The following is a 15,945-nucleotide window of genomic DNA, read 5'->3' on the forward strand; positions in this document are numbered from 1 at the left end:
TGTGATTTTTTCATCACTTTATTGTTAGAATTTTTCAACTAACTTCTTGTCCATAACTCTACCATCAAACCTAATATCCTAATACATATATTGGTGAATCAGAAATGATAGAGAGTTTTATAGCTAAGATTCTAAACTCAGCTTTAGTGATGTGAAAAAAAAAAAAAAAAAAAAAAACTGAAAACTAAAACTAAGATTAAAATATCACATACCACAAATTAGAACTCTCTAGAGGAGCTCATAAATTAGAGCTCACAATCTTTTTTTTATTTGGTGAATAACCCATTATCCTACATTTGCCCAATCAAAACACTTTCTTGTTAAGTCATGGTTAAGCTAGCCACATCTACTGCATACCCCTGACCTAATGAAAAATTGATGTTCTTTGTCAAGCCAGTTTGGCCATATGCATGTACACATGTCGATTCTTTCATTCATTCATTTTTTGTTTTGGGGAGAGAGAGAGAGAGAGAGATGGCTATTATATTTGTTCAAGCCAAATAGGGGAATTCGATAAATACAAAGCCTTATTTCTTTTTAGCTCTTTGTTTTTTGATTTTTTTCCCTGTTAAAACTAAAGGACAAGCTATATACATTTAAGTCTTGAAAGAATTGGTAGAAATGGAGTTATAAACAAGAGGATACCCATGGACAAGTTGTTGAAGTGCCTAGCTCGCCTTATTATGTACAACACCATTATGCAGAAACTGGAAGGTACCTTCAATAGCTTCGTTGTGTCACATCAATGTTGTCAGATTCATAGCCCTCTGCCTTAAGAAAACGAACAACCCCTTACACGCTTCCGTGAGTCAGTTCTAGCTTTGTGAGATGCATATCGATTTTGTTTACCAGACCTGAAAATCAAATTAGTTACAATGTGATATATGAGCATTGACAAACCTTATCTGCAAACAAGCATACCTTGCCCCTATCACTTTGTAAGCAAGATGGTACAAACCCAAAATTTATATGCTTTCTTAGAAAGACTTGAAAACACTTTCTAAACACAAAAACTACAAGCCCTCTGTTTTTGCCTGCAAAAATCATACACATTCTTAAAAATACTTGAAACTGTCACCTGCCCGTCCCCCGAAAAAAAGGTAAGAAAAGCAACTAAGTTTTGTTCCTAATTATGATCAATGCTTTTCCGATAAACACAACAAATTATGCATGTATTATTAGATCAAGGTTTTTGTTAAAAATTGATATATTATTGATTGATGAATGTTATTTATTACAAATGGTGATGGGCTCCTTATATAGATGTAGTGGAGTAGGTGGTAGTAGGTGGTAGTGGTAGGTGTGTAGTAGGTGGTAATAGGTGGTGGTAGGTGTAGTAGGTAGAGTAGGTAATGGTAGGTTTTAACAGCCCCCGCAAACTCAAGGGGGATATGAACTAACCAACTTGAGTTTGGAGAGAGTAACAAAACAAGAAAATAATCTGAAAAATAAAAAATGGATAGGAGACACTGTATGGTCGTGTCAGACCGTTGTAGAAGACTGTATGGTTATGGCAGACCGATGTAAAAGACAGTTTATGGGGTCATGTCGGACCGTTGTAGCAGACAATGTTGTGACAGTTGTTGTGACAGTTTACGGAGTCTTGCTGGACCCTTGTAGAAACTAACCGGAATCAATGTCGGGACAGTTTACAGAGTCTTGTCGGACCCATGAAGGAGCTAACCGGAATCAATGTCGGAACAGTTTACAGAGTCTTGTCGGACCCTTGTAGAAACTAACCGGAATCAATGTCGGGACAGTTTACAGAGTCTTGTCGGACCCTTAAAAAGTCGCACCCTCAAAAGGTGTGCCCAATCTTTCAAAAGGCGTGCCATCAAAAGGCGTGCCCAATCCATAAAAAGGCGTGCCAGATATGATGGCGAGGCACGTGAGTGCCTTGGCTGGCGCGCCCGTTTGTCGTCTGGCGTCAAGTGGCGCGCGATACGCGTGGCTGCCTCGGCTATTTAACCAAGACGGAGGCTGAGGCTGAGGCAGAAGCTGAGACAGAAAAACTGAGAGAAACCTCTGAAAAATTCTTCGTTTTGCTGAGAAAGATACTCTGTAACACTCTGTTGCCCAGAAAAATGGCTTCGTCTTCCCGCGGTCTGCTCACTCTCTTTCCCGACCTCAACGAGTCAACAAGAGAGAGAACTGGTGCGGTGGCACTGGAACTTCAACCAAGCGCCCCGGAGTTTGCTCCGTTGAACTTTCCGATGCGGTCGGTGGAGCAAAGAATGGCAGTGCAGTCGGATGTGGAGGCCAATCAGTATACTTTGAAGTCATGTGTGGAGACCATGACTGCGGTTACAAACTTGTCAAACCGGCTGCAGAGTAGGACAAATGAGGTGCAGCAGTTAAACTCCCAGCTGGCTCTGCTCCAACGCATGTATAAGGATGCGCGAGCAGAGATAAGTGTGCTAAAGGCGGAAAACAAAGAGTTGAAGCGGAAGGCCACCGTGATGTTCCGATTTGGAGGGCCGCCATATGCTGCAGCGGAGGAGCAGAGGGGAGTGAACGTGCTCGGTGGAGTAGGAAGCACGGAGACAACACCGGCAAGGGCCGTCCAGGACGGAGGCAAGAAGAAAAGACCGGCAGAATAGGCGAAGAAGTGAGGTCGGTGGTTGGCCGGCTGCAGAAAAGAAAACAAAGCTTTGGGTGTTGTGTTTTTGGTGGTTTTTTTTTTTTTTTTTTTTTTTTTTTTTTTATGTGTGTGGAAAATTGTGATCGGGGTTGATCCCTGAGATGAATAAAATATGGGTGTTGGGCAAATTTGTAAATTGTTTGTTTGTTTGTTTGTTTTTTTTTTTTTTGTTTTTGTTTTTGTTTTTTTTTTTGTGGAAAAATAAAAAAAAAAAAGAGAAAAAGCAATGAGGTTGTGTGGAATCTGTGTTTTGTTTGGAATAGTACAGACATTTTATTTATTTATGTATTTTTTTTTTTTTTTACATGTTTTTATTTGGTTAGAACGAAACTTCCATTGAAATATGCACCTACCAATGAAATATGCACACACTAAAAAATTAAGGAATATATTATTCACATATGATATATACCATTCTAAAAATTGTGTAGGACATTGTTTTCGGCCAAGTTGATTTTAAATCCATGTGTTTAGCCATTAAAAATAGACCCCATGTGACTAGTTTTTTTTTTTTTTTTTTTTTTTTGAGTTTGAAAAAAAAGAAAAATAAAAGAAAGGAAAAGATATAAACATATATATATATATATATATATATATAAAATAAAAGAAAGGAAAAAAACAGAGGAGGCTGGGTGTGTTGGGAGAGTGGGTGGATAATATAAAAATAAAAAGAAAGGAAAACAGAGGGAATGGGTTGATTAAAAAAAAAAAGAATTATGGGTTTGAAAGTGGAAAGATAAGAGAGAGAGAGAGAGTGTGGGTTGATAATAAAAAAAAAAACAATGTATGTATACGTGCCCCAACAATAAAGTTGGGGTTTGTGTCTAATAAAATCGGGATGGCTACTGAAATGCTTGAAAAGGTGGGTCTTGAGAGAGTATGCTGTACTTGAACCACCATGACCATCAAATACACCAAGAAAAGCAACCATCTGGCCAGCAACTTCGGATATTCTTGTCGCATAAAAATCCTCCATTGAAGATCTTTTACCTTTGAAACTGGAATATCCAAAGCTGAATCTTGCATTTTTGGTTCCAGTAAGGAAGCTGATACCACCGTGGTGTTGCCGGAAGGGGGAGCGGGTGGGACATCTGCCGCCACGGACGATTTGGTCAGATTGGTGCTGACGGAGGCCGGAATAATGGCGGTGAAACTCCACCGGAGGGAGATCGAAAAACTTGGTGACGCCGTGCACGGCGGAGGGAACGAGAAGCTGATGGGTCTTGGAGCAGCGTGGGTCAGGAGCTCATTGGCATAGGAGGGGTTGTGGTGGCGGAAGACAACAGAAGCGGCTGCCATAGCGGCGGTGGTCTCGCCGGCGAGGTCCGACCCGGGGTTGTTCGGGTCGATCTTGTAAACTTGCCTTGAAGTGGTCATGTCCTCTGGCCTTTGAAGGTAACCAGATCTCTGAGCATTGTAAGTAACAACAGAGGGTATATTAACCGAACCTAGAAGAGTACACAGAGATGTTCTGACAAGAAAAAAATGATAGCGAAATAGGTTGAGGTCCGGCGGACGGCTAAGGTGAGGTTGCCGCCCGCCGGTGAAGCGAAAATACTAGATTCTAAACCTGCTCTGATACCATGTTAAAAATTGATATATTATTGATTGATGAATGTTATTTATTACAAATGGTGAGGGGCTCCTTATATAGGAGATGTAGTGGAGTAGGTGGTAGTAGGTGGTAGTGGTAGGTGTGTAGTAGGTGGTAATTGGTGGTGGTAGGTGTAGTAGGTAGAGTAGGTAATAGTAGGTTTTAACAGTTTTTCTATCAATTAACTCATATCAAGCTTCAAAACTATAATAGCTCCACAATGACAAAACAAGAGTTGCTACAACTCTAGTCTAGGAGTTTGGTGGAGTTTGAAGTTAAGGTAATATAAAGGACGATTGATGAAAAGGAGGGTATTATTTCAGCGATACTATTGTTGAGCACATAAATATAATTATTAAATTGTTGACCATAACAATTTAAAATAGTATCAGAGCAGACAATAGAACTTCACTGCCTATCCGATAATACGTGTTTGCTGAGGAGAGCCTGGCCACACGTGAGGTGGCATATTGAGGACATAATATAAATAATAAAGTTGGGCCCTGTCTCTAACAGCCTTAAGCTTTGAGATGAATTGGTGGTCAACAATTTAATAACTACTTCAATCAGGCAGATGGGCTTTCATTTTTTGTTTTGCACGGGATATTAATCAGGAGATCATCGGAACAAGGAGAGAGCTGATACTCACCGCCGCACTTTCTTGTCTTTGTGTCTCAACATGGCATTTCCTTCGGTGTTGGATTCTGAACCCTTCAGTTCAGGTGAATTACATGGAGATTCCTCTCTTGCAATGACAGGTGAAAAGCAACCTTCCATGTAGTCCGTTGCATTGCTTTCAGCACTGAACTTTGTAAGTGAAGGCGACAATGATGAATAAGATGGTCGAATTTGATAAGAACAACCTTCACAGCTAAAAAGACCAATATCTTTGTCTAGATTAGCTGATTGAATAATGTAAACAGATGAAGCAACAGATGCATCCTGTTATTACAGAAGGAAAATGGACAGAAAAGAAAGGTGTAATTTAGAGAATCAGGAAGAAAAACAATCGTTGCCCAATAATCTTATACAGTGACAACAAGATTCGATAAAATTACCGATTATTAGAAAGCTTCTGAAAAACCACTTTGTGAGGAGGTTAAGCATTGTGAACAGAGTTGTCAGAATAAAGAAAGCCAAGACAAGCATCCTGCATGGTTTACTACATATGTCTAATGTCTACCAAACTACCCACCACTATGGCTGCCAAAAAAAACCAAGCTACTCGAGCTCGACTCATGCGTGTTTGAGATCTGCTCATTATGTAAGCAAGCCAAGCTTGAACATATTTTAAAGCTCGTCAAATTTTCAAGCCAAGTTTGAATAAAATGCTACTCAGTTCGATAAGCATATATGCACTGAAAAAAACCAATCCACTCCAGCTCAACTTGTGTTTGGCTTGTTAAAAGGTCGTAAGCCAAGCTTGAACATGTTTTAAAGCTCATTAAGTTTTGAACCGAAGCTTGAACAATCTATTACTCGACTCGTTTGCAGCCCCACCCACCACTTTGGGTTCAGCAAAAGATTTGTGAAACTTTCTGGCCATTCAATAAATTTTATCTAATTAGCTTTAGAGCATCTTAGCAGTATAAATCTTTTTCATGTATATATATATTTATGTATCTCACTTGGTGGGAGTTTACCGCTTCAATATTGCTCTTTGAGTTTGAAATAAATCAGTTTCAAACATGCAAGTTTTAGATTTTTCTAATTTTTTCTTAGGTCAAAGCACCCAGTCTAGGCAACTGGCTGAAATGCTTGAATCACGGCACCCTTTGGCATGCACTTAAGAAGCCAAACAAGCCTCCTTACTTGTCTTCAATCATCATATAGCTAGGTTGGAAAAATGTTGGTACACTTTTATTATACTGCTTGTACAGTTAAGAGAAAACAATTTTACATGGACTCTTTTAAACAAAAATGGTAAGTACTACAGTCTACAGGGACAATGAGTTTAAGCTACCAATAAATACTATGAGGACACACGTGAGTTGAAGCTACCGATAACAGAAACAATAGCTGAACCAAGGTGGCAAGGCACAATTAGTCTATATGTCACATAAAAACAAAAACAAAAACAAAAACAAAAACAAGTTAGCCCTCCGGTCTTGTGACAGGAAACAACTAACCATGCACAATGATCCCAAGCTCTAATAAGCATAATAAGGTTGATCAACCCAGCAAGGTAAAATTGTCATGCAACCACAGGTCAGGAACCAAAACATCAGCCAGAAAAATTAGGGAATCCATCATAAATATGGAAATGACACAGAATTTTGTTCCTTGTCAACAAGAGAATCTATGACAAATATGCTCAGCCAAGACAACTTAAGCATGCATATCTATGATATTGGAGCCTTAAACAGAATCCATTGGCACACATCTTTACATATTTACAATTGCTATAACAACGATTTACAATAACGGAATTACTGGAAACAATTTCAATTCAGTGATTAAATAGACATCAAACTATGGTTGTCTTTAGAAATGACAGCACCTTGTGCATGTACAAAGCTATCAAACACCAGAAGAACAATGTCATTTAAATTTGGACGGTTTAGTGCCATTGGAATGTGGATATCTAGTTACGGTAAAGATTCACAACCATTTGATGCATAATGTATATATACTAAGGTACATTAAGCCATGAGATTGCGACTGCAGTATAACCAACTGCGCAGCAATACCCATGCAGCCTGAGATAGGATAGAGATGGGGGTCTCGAGACACCAAGAGACATTATGTGGCATTGAGGGTCATAATATATTGGAATTAGACTACAATATACTCTACACTAGTTGAACATCAATCAACATAAACCTCTGAGAGCACCTCTCTCTGATATCAACAAGAATAGCTCTTGGTTGACATGATTTTCCTTGCATTAGTTTCCTTTGTTTTTTCTATGGACAAGCTTATTGTAATAATTTTAAAATGAAAAACATATTGCTTCTTGAAGTTTCGTCCATTAGCAGTAAATAACCTTACCATCTAAACTGCTCATACATTGTCAAGAATTGTATTTTGTAGCGACTTGGGTTGTTTATCCATAAGTTGCCTCTTATGTTACCAAGATTTGCCAAACATTTAATGCTTTCCCGCAGAAGTTTCCACATCATCCAAACTAATGACATGTCAGAAATAAATGCTTCAAACATCACAAACTAAACTTTCAAAAAAAAAAAAAAGCAACAACAATGCAAACCTCAATTTCTTTTGCATGGCTGTGATCTAACCAATTGAGGGATGTATCCTTGTTCACGGAGGAGCATGTCATATCTTTGTCATCAAACAATGCTCTGGTTAAATCTTGATCACATCCAAAGAATTCTTCAAAGTTTTGGAATGTCAGATCAACATCAGGTATGTTGAAATCATTAATGCAAGCTAGTTCTTCACAGATTCCAAGATCTTGCATATTTTGAGACCACAGCTGCAAAAGGCAATTGAAGAAATTTTTTATGTAAATTTCTAAATATCAGGTCATACCCACAAATGAATGAGAAATTCACATCTGTCATACAAAAAATATATATACCAAAATTTGATTTAGAAAGCCATTTAATTTATATAACGAGATGACAGCGAACTTTTTTTTGGATAAGTAAGTCATATTATAACTGAGAGGGTGGTTTATGACCTGGAATTGGGCCGAGGCAACGACCGAGCAGGTTGAGAGCCCAACCGTGCATGGGGCCGAGATGATCGACTATCCGCCCGGAGATGGGCTGCCAGAACTTGGCCCGGGTAGGAATTGGGCCAAGTGTGTGCCGCCCCGGACCGTAAAGAAGCTCGGCAAGGCAGTGCTCGGTTGGACCGAGCTGCTTGATCAGGGGATGGTTGAAGCCAGACAAGCTGAGCGACCGGCGCTCGGAAAGGCGTGGTCAATCGAGGAAACCGTTTGATCGGCAGGAAGGCCGACCACAGGAGGTGCCCCGGGCTTGGCTTTGCCGAGATGCCGCCTAGCCCGGTCCTCCCTGGGCCTAGCCAGTGAAGCGCTTGGGTATGAAGCACAGCACGGCCGTGGATAGAGCAGCTCGGCTGCCGAGCTCCAGCTGAGAAGGCAGGCAGTTGTGATTAGGTGATGATCGGTAAAGTTTATGCTGACAGATGGGATAGCGGAGCCACGTGTCAGGAGATGACTGGGAGTGGATATGGGGCGCAGAGGGTATATAAGTATGTCTGCGCCCCCTATACGCGACAGATGAACACTTTGTAAGGAATTTCTTATATTCAAACACCTCTCTCTCTCTCTCTCTCTATCCTAAGGTGTGTGCTAACTTGACCGTCGGAGGGTTTTTCCGGCCACACACCGCCGGGTAGCTCACCATTGTTTGCGCGCAGGTGATCGGACATAAACGGAGCTCGGAAGAAAGGAGTACGGGCTTGCCAGAATATTTGCTCCCCGTACAATAACCAAGAAAGATAGATATACAATGAAATTCAATACACATCCTTTGTAGGGAGAACAAACATAAACAAAGAAATAAACTACTCCCTCAAAAGAAACAAACTAAGCCTATAGACGACAAACACTCCAAACACAACAAAAGATTCAAAATTTCCCTCTAGCACTCTTCAAGTAATGAAGTTTCGCTTTGAGTTTTCTTCTGTTATCCGCCTTTGTAGTCTCCTCATTAATGGGATCACTTGGAGATGGACCCCCTCTACTTTGTAGGCTCTTTGTTTGACACAACAACTCTTGATTTAATTCTCTATTTCCCAACTCTCTCATATCACATGATTTAAGGACATCAAAAGCATTAGATGTTGATGGGGTGAAACGCTGCGCCTCTCCCTCTTTGTTTATCACTGTCGTTGAACATTGCCCACCATCTCTCTCTTTTTTCTTCACCACTTCCCATTTAGTTGGAACTTATATGTTAGTCTCCTTGACTCTCCACTCTTGTTTGGAAGATGGAGGGTTCAAGGTCTTTGGCTTCTGAGGACACAAATTAGTGGTATGACCAAAAATCTTACAACCATCATACCTTTGAGGCTTCCATGGAACCTCAACTTGAATCTCATATGGGTCACCATAACCAAATTTTTTTTTGAAAGACTCAGAGATCTCTTTATTTGTTGGCACTTCAATACATATTCTCGCAAACGTAAGTCTGCTTCTCTTGAACGTAGGCCCATCCAAATAAAGAGGAGTTCCCATGATGCTAGCAATGTAACCCAAACCTTCTTCAGTCCAGAGCTCCAAAGGAGCATTATACAACTTCACCCATAACGGCACACTCGAAAATTCACATTTTGTTAGTTTTAGTACAGGTTGCCATTTTTAACAACAATCAATCTAGCTCCAACGTAATAGGGGCCATTTTCCAAAATTTTGTCTATAGCCTCTTTACTTTTTACTTTAAAAATAAAAAACCCATTATCAATGGAGACAACATCCTCAAGTAAATTTTCCCAAAGTTTCTCTGCCCAAATTTTCATATAATGGAAAGAGAATCTTTTATCAATGAAGTATCCAACAAAGGCATTTTCCCAATGAGAAAAGCCTTTTTTTGAGATCTCTATAGGGACATTGTACATGCCATCTACTAGGTTCTCAATCTTATGGGCACCTGTTTTATACTTCATTTTTGACACCTTGTTAATCTCTTCTTTAAGTACAGAGCTCCAAGCTTGTAGAGGTTTACCTGATATAGCAGTTGTATCACCATCAAGACATTCACCCTTGCCAGATTGTGTCTTCCATATGTAGTTCAACGAAATCTTCATTACTACAAGCTCGCACATTTTCAACACTCTTCCGTTGCTTGGTACCTGAGAGGGGAGATTTGTGCCGTTAGTACGGCCGAGCTAAGATAGGGCGGGTCGTGACAGACCTCACGGCGCCGTGCTGTTTCCTCTATTGAGGGGGCCGTGGGTCTGTTTTGCTCGGTCAAAAAGATCGGCTGATCGGGCGTGAACTAAGCCTGGCCGAGCTGCGACTAGCAAACCTTCGATAGGGCACACAGCCAAGTGGCGAGACCGCGCTACGGGTAGCTCGGGCTAAACTATGGACAAGTGAGGGATGGCACGTCTCTGACCGGATAGCCGAGATGGGCAGATTCCAGATAACCTCGGATGAAGGTAGAACGGACGGAGGCCGGCATGCCTCGCGACCGGTATGCCACGATAAACCGGTCAATACCAGCCCAGCCCATGACCATCATCCCTCTGCCCCTTTGACAAGGGGCAGTCCAGTGGGGCATAGCGCGGTTGAGTGCCTGTAGTGATAGTTCTTCGCGAGAGTTAGGCCGGTCGTGGTACTGCGGTCAGGTGTGCCACCTGGGCCAATGGCATGAGGGAGAGGACATCTGCTCCACGCATGCTTCAATACCATTAGACAGTTCTGCGTGTACTGGTGGGAGGACTAAGCCTGTACACGCGTAAGGTGGTGAAAGACGAGCACTGCCACCTGTCTTGGGAAGGACAGCAGAGGTAGTGCGCGCATAATCTTGAGGCTGCATGGCTAGCCTTGAAATAGGGAGGAGGACGAACGTTAGAGGTATGCAACTTCTTCCCCAAAGAAAACACTCTCTCTCTCTATCTGTCTTCTCCTTCCTCAAGTGGACTGACTTGATCGTCGGAGGGTCTTTCCGGCACACCACCGCCGGGAAGCTCACCTTTTCTGTGTTACCAGGTAGACGCCCCCAAGAGAAGCTTGGAATACAAGGAGTACGGAAAGCAGAGGATATTTCGTCCCCGTACAGTACCAATTACTTCTTTCCTTTGATTAGCACTGGGTGAGCCAAGTTTATTTGACATTATCATTTCATTTGCCGCCAGTGGGGAAACAATGGCCAATTTTGGCCACTGCTCAAGATCAATTAGCACTCTAGTTGGTGTGTTCCATGCATTAGGTGTTTGGTGCTGCTTTGATGATTGCTCAGTTAAGACTTGCATTTCCACATTCATTTGCAACCGTGGTGTACCAAGATTTCCACACAAACATAGATCGACACAATCACACTCGATTGAGCTATCCTCCGATTCCACATCCCTTAATCCCTTTTTGTTTTCATTCGAGGGCCCTTGCCATGGTCCCACAAAATCTCCAGATATGAGTGATTTGGGGGCTACTCAGATGCGTGTAGACCTGCGGGGAGTACAGCAGGCATCTCATCAGTAGATATTTGAGCATCCACCTAATTATCAAACTCCTTCAAGGAGACCTTGGTTGATTTGCACTTAACAGATTTACATTTTGATTTACTCTTGGCTAATTTGCTCTTAGCTAGTTTGCCCTTCTTCATTGATAGCTTGCTACCCTCTCTGTCTCTCTCTCTCTTTCTTCTTAATCATCTTATGACTTCTCAGTAACAGAAGTTCACTTAGGCATTTTGTCGAACAGGTGGAAGGCAAGACCAGCAAACACTCAGGTTTTGCTCCGGTTGCATAGGAAACTCTCCACCTTAATGCACCATTAACTTAGAAGATGAGAGGGGAGATCGGGAGCAGAGTGGGTACCGCGGAGAACTTCGCTGGATCGCTGAACAGAGATCAGAGACGACTGAAGAAATCGCGAATGAGAGAGACAGGCAAGGTTGCTCTTCACTTCACTCGCCGGCAATGGCGGTACGCAGCTGCGAACAAGCGAGGTTGCTCTCTCTCTCTCCCTCCGTCCCTCCCTCTCTCTCTCTCTCTCTGCCCCTCCCCGCTGCTTCTGTGATTGAATTCTACGCATATAGTTTCTTTTTCTATTTTGAAAAGAATATGAATTAATTAAGATGACAGTGAACTAAATGACTTATACCATGAAGGAAATTGCATTAAAGTAACACAAAAGTAACAACCCTTTTTTTCAGTTATACTTTTAAAAATAATTATTTCCTTCTCCAGAATGAGATCACTTGTTTCCAAAAAAAAAAAACAAAAAAAAGAGAAAAAAGAAAAAAAGATCACTTGTTTCCTAAGTTATCTTGCAATGGCGCTATTTGTTGGACATCTAACTACAGGAAATTCACATTTGATCCTGTTACCTCATAAAAAAGTTCACATACACACACTGAAGTAATGATAACTAAATTTGATTTCAGATTATTGTTTCTAAATTATGTCAAGCTATGTGTATAAATCTTTAACATTTTTCTTCTAAACTTGGAATATAGTTGTTTCATGTAGAGCAATATAAATTATTCTTATGAAAAAAACTATGCTGTTGTGTACTTTTTCAAGGAAATCAAAACAAAAGAATGAGACAGGTCTCTGGAAAGGAGAGTTGTATTTCATGGGAAGCATATTTTCATCTACCCCAAACTAAGAGTTTCCGAAAGCAGCTATTAGTCTTATTAGCAGTTAAAATACTCCCGTTTAGATAATTATAATTACAGAGGTTTTGACTTCTGAGTTTAAGGATGTAAGAAGAATTTATAATGACCAAAGGCACTTTTTACTCCTAGAAGGGTATCTATATCTCCCACTATATACAGTATAAAATATCATCACAGTGGAAAAACATCTTCCCTCTCAATGCTCTATATTCTTAGACCGAGAAATGTTCAACAAACTCATTCATTTTGGCCTCATTTTATGATATGTTGCTACTGGTCACACAATCAAAACATGTATTAAATGTGTGAATATGCATGCATGAGTACATGCTTATCAATAATAATCAAGTGATTAGTTAGTGAACTTTCTAGGAAAATAAACCCTCTAATATGCCATTTTAACTGGTTGCAAATAACGCCTACTTTCTGGATATATAGTGAATGTTAGGACAGAAATTAGCAGATGTGTTGGAAGGCATGAGAATTTGTAAGCAATGGAGAAAAGGTATTTATATAGTTTCTTTCCAGATTAGTAAATCCTTTGTCAGAATGAAATTTTCTTTCAAACAAAACTTTTTTATGAAGAACCTTAGATAGATAGATGAAGGAATGGGCCCCGCTAACCAGGAGTACAGACTTTGATTAGAAATAGAAGGGAAGCAAAAAGAGGAGAAGAAGTCCTCTTCAATGAAAAAATAACTGTTACACCAAATAAACTAAAAAACATTTATACATCACAAACCGCTTTCCAATATCTAGAAATTAAAAAAAAAAGGAAAAAAGAAAAAACAGAACCCCTATGAATGAAGGGGAGATAGACGCCCAAAACGACACCATATCACACTTTATCCCTTAAAAAATCAATATCCTCAAACTTGTCCTAAAAAATTCTTCGCAAAAAAATTGCAATAATGACACATTTCCACATCACTTTGCTCTCTCCTAGAAGCCAAATCCTCGAAACTCAATTAGTAGCATTTGAGCACTCCCCCAGGACCACATAATGAATGTCAACCAATAGAAATAGATGTTGCCATATATTCAATGCTACTCAGAAATGTAAGAAGGGATGATTCAAAGATCTACACAAAATGATTCAATGCTACTCAGAAATGCAAGAAGGGATGATTCAAAGATCTACACAAAATGCACCATTGAAGACAAAGATAGTGATTAGGCCTGCTTGCTTGATATGTATCATTAGTCAAAATGCATTCATGAACCAAAGACCACATAAAGATCTTCAATTTAAAAGTCATAAACTCTTTCCAAATTCTTTTATTAAATGGAAAAGAGAGAATATTAGGTCATCAAGGATTTTATCAAAGCAAGATTTGCTTGAAAAAGCGCCTGAAGGATGAATGATCCAAACCTACCTGCCACCCTTGCTTGGAGACAAAGAGACTCCCTCAAGCCAAAAAAAAAAAAACAAAAATGTGCACCCCAGATTTTTCCGATCATTACAACTCCTAGAAAAATTTAAATCCCAAAAGAATGGTGCCATACAGGAAGATGCCAAGGAAGCAACAAAAGCAGAATGAGACCAAGCCACATTGTATAAATGCATAAATGACACATCAAAAGAAGAATCACCCCCCAGACATCCTCCCAGAACCAAACACTCTCACCATTGCCCATCTTCATAGAAAGAAATCTATACAAAAGTAGAAGGATATGAGAAATGGATTTCCAAGGAGATCGATTATTGCCTATGACAGTCTCCCATTGGCTTGAAATCCGTACTTACTCTTAATGATGGCATGCCATAATGAAACACTCTCAATGGGAAATCTCCATAACCACTTTCCAAGAAGGGCAGTATTCCTAGCCACAGTTTCCTACCTAGACCCCCTTTCTCCTTGGGAAGAGAAACTACCCCCCAATTGACCAAATGATCCTTCTTACCTCCATCCTTTCCTTCCCAAAGAAAATCCCTTAGGATCTCAAAGGTAACTCTTCCAACTTCCAAGCTTAAGAGTTGTGCTTATACATTCATAAATAATAATTTTAAGTAGATCGGCATGATTCAAATAAAAAAATTTTTGTTAAAATCACCTACTCTCCACCTATTTCACCCACTTAAACTTACTCCACTAAACCTAACCCACTACACCACTACCACCTCACCTACTCCACTAAACCTAACCCACTACACCACTACCACCTCCACTTCACCTACTCCTTACCTACTACACTCTCCACCTATTTCACCCACTTAAACTTACTCCACTAAACCTAACCCACTACACCACTACCACCTCACCTACTCCACTAAACCTAACCCACTACACCACTACCACCTCCACTTCACCTACTCCTTACCTACTACACACTCACCCTCTTCTATATATAGGAATCATGAATCATTGTAATACAATATATATCAATACATCAATCAATAATACAATTCTCTATTTCTCTTTATACATTAAATTTTCTACATGGTATCAGAGCAGGTTTAAGAATCTAGTATTTTCGCTTCCCAGCGGGCGGCAACCTCACCTTAGCCGCCCGCCGGACCTCAACCTAGTCTGCTTGTTTGTTTTTTACACATACCTTCTTCCATAATTAAGCTCTTCTCTGCCTTTACAATGGCTGCCAACGAAGACCAAGCTTTTCCAGACCCATCCTCCACACAGACCACAGACCAGCTCATATACACAAGAGATGCTTGATATCTCTCTCTCTCGGGGTTGGGCTCGGAGAATCATCCACTCTATTATTTCCACCATCCACATCCATCTTTTCCTCCATTTTCCTTTCCCTGTTTTCAATATATTCAACATATTTTGGAGCTGAAACTTCAATTGGTTTCTTGATTTGTACACCATCTGCCCATCTGTAATCATACTTGGGGCCTGCAGTCATTGTAGGACAGTTTTCTGGAGTGCAGAACTCTGTGAGGGTACCATACATCAAGTTCACCTGGTTGAAGAAGTCCACAGTGTTGACAGCCAGCCATTCATTAGCGTCCTCCCCTGGAGGAAGTCTTACTGCTTCTCTCAGATTTCCACTCCCTAATGTTGCATCAATGTGCTTTCTCAGCTGTGCCCCCTTACTCCGGGCGAAATGTCCTTTGGTTCCTGCCCAGACCGAAGAGACTCATGGATCTAGAGAGAGAGAGAGAGATGCATGTGTGTATGCGTGTGATCTCTTCATCTCCAAACCAGTTCATGCCAGAGAGAGAGAGACCAGGTGCAGAGAGAGAGAGAGAGATGACTAGCTTTTCATTTTTCAAAGAGACAGAGGTAGTGGTTGAAGAGACCAATATAACTCTGGAACCAACCCATGTGCACTTTTATTATAAACCATCTTTTTGTCCCACCGCCCAAATTTTATTTTTTATTATAAACCTTAATTGGTGCTCTATTTTTATTCATTATTATATATTCATCATTACCATGCTTACTTTTCTTTTTAATCACACCCATTCACCA

At 40.5% G+C, this 15,945-nt stretch overlaps 1 protein-coding gene across 4 annotated transcripts in view; it reads right to left on the reverse strand.

Annotated features, from left to right (window-relative positions):
• Positions 1–463: 463 nt before the first annotated feature.
• LOC114321498 (putative zinc finger protein At1g68190) overlaps positions 464–15,945 on the reverse strand; it is a 31,338-nt gene continuing 15,856 nt past the window's right edge. For 2 of the 4 annotated variants that reach the window (XM_028268658.2, XM_028268659.2), the window contains 3 exons: positions 7,444–7,671; positions 4,885–5,177; positions 464–854 (listed from right to left, as the gene is read on the reverse strand). In XM_028268658.2, the coding sequence (XP_028124459.2) occupies positions 773–854; positions 4,885–5,177; positions 7,444–7,671 (603 nt within the window). In that variant the 3' untranslated portion in view covers positions 464–772. The remainder of the gene's footprint in view (positions 855–4,884; positions 5,178–7,443; positions 7,672–15,945) is intronic. The other 2 variants (XM_028268660.2, XM_028268661.2) reach the window with 1 other exon arrangement.

The sequence above is a fragment of the Camellia sinensis genome, chromosome 5, assembly GCF_055761805.1.
Source record: "Camellia sinensis isolate YWXY chromosome 5, ASM5576180v1, whole genome shotgun sequence".
Lineage (NCBI taxonomy): Eukaryota > Viridiplantae > Streptophyta > Magnoliopsida > Ericales > Theaceae > Camellia > Camellia sinensis.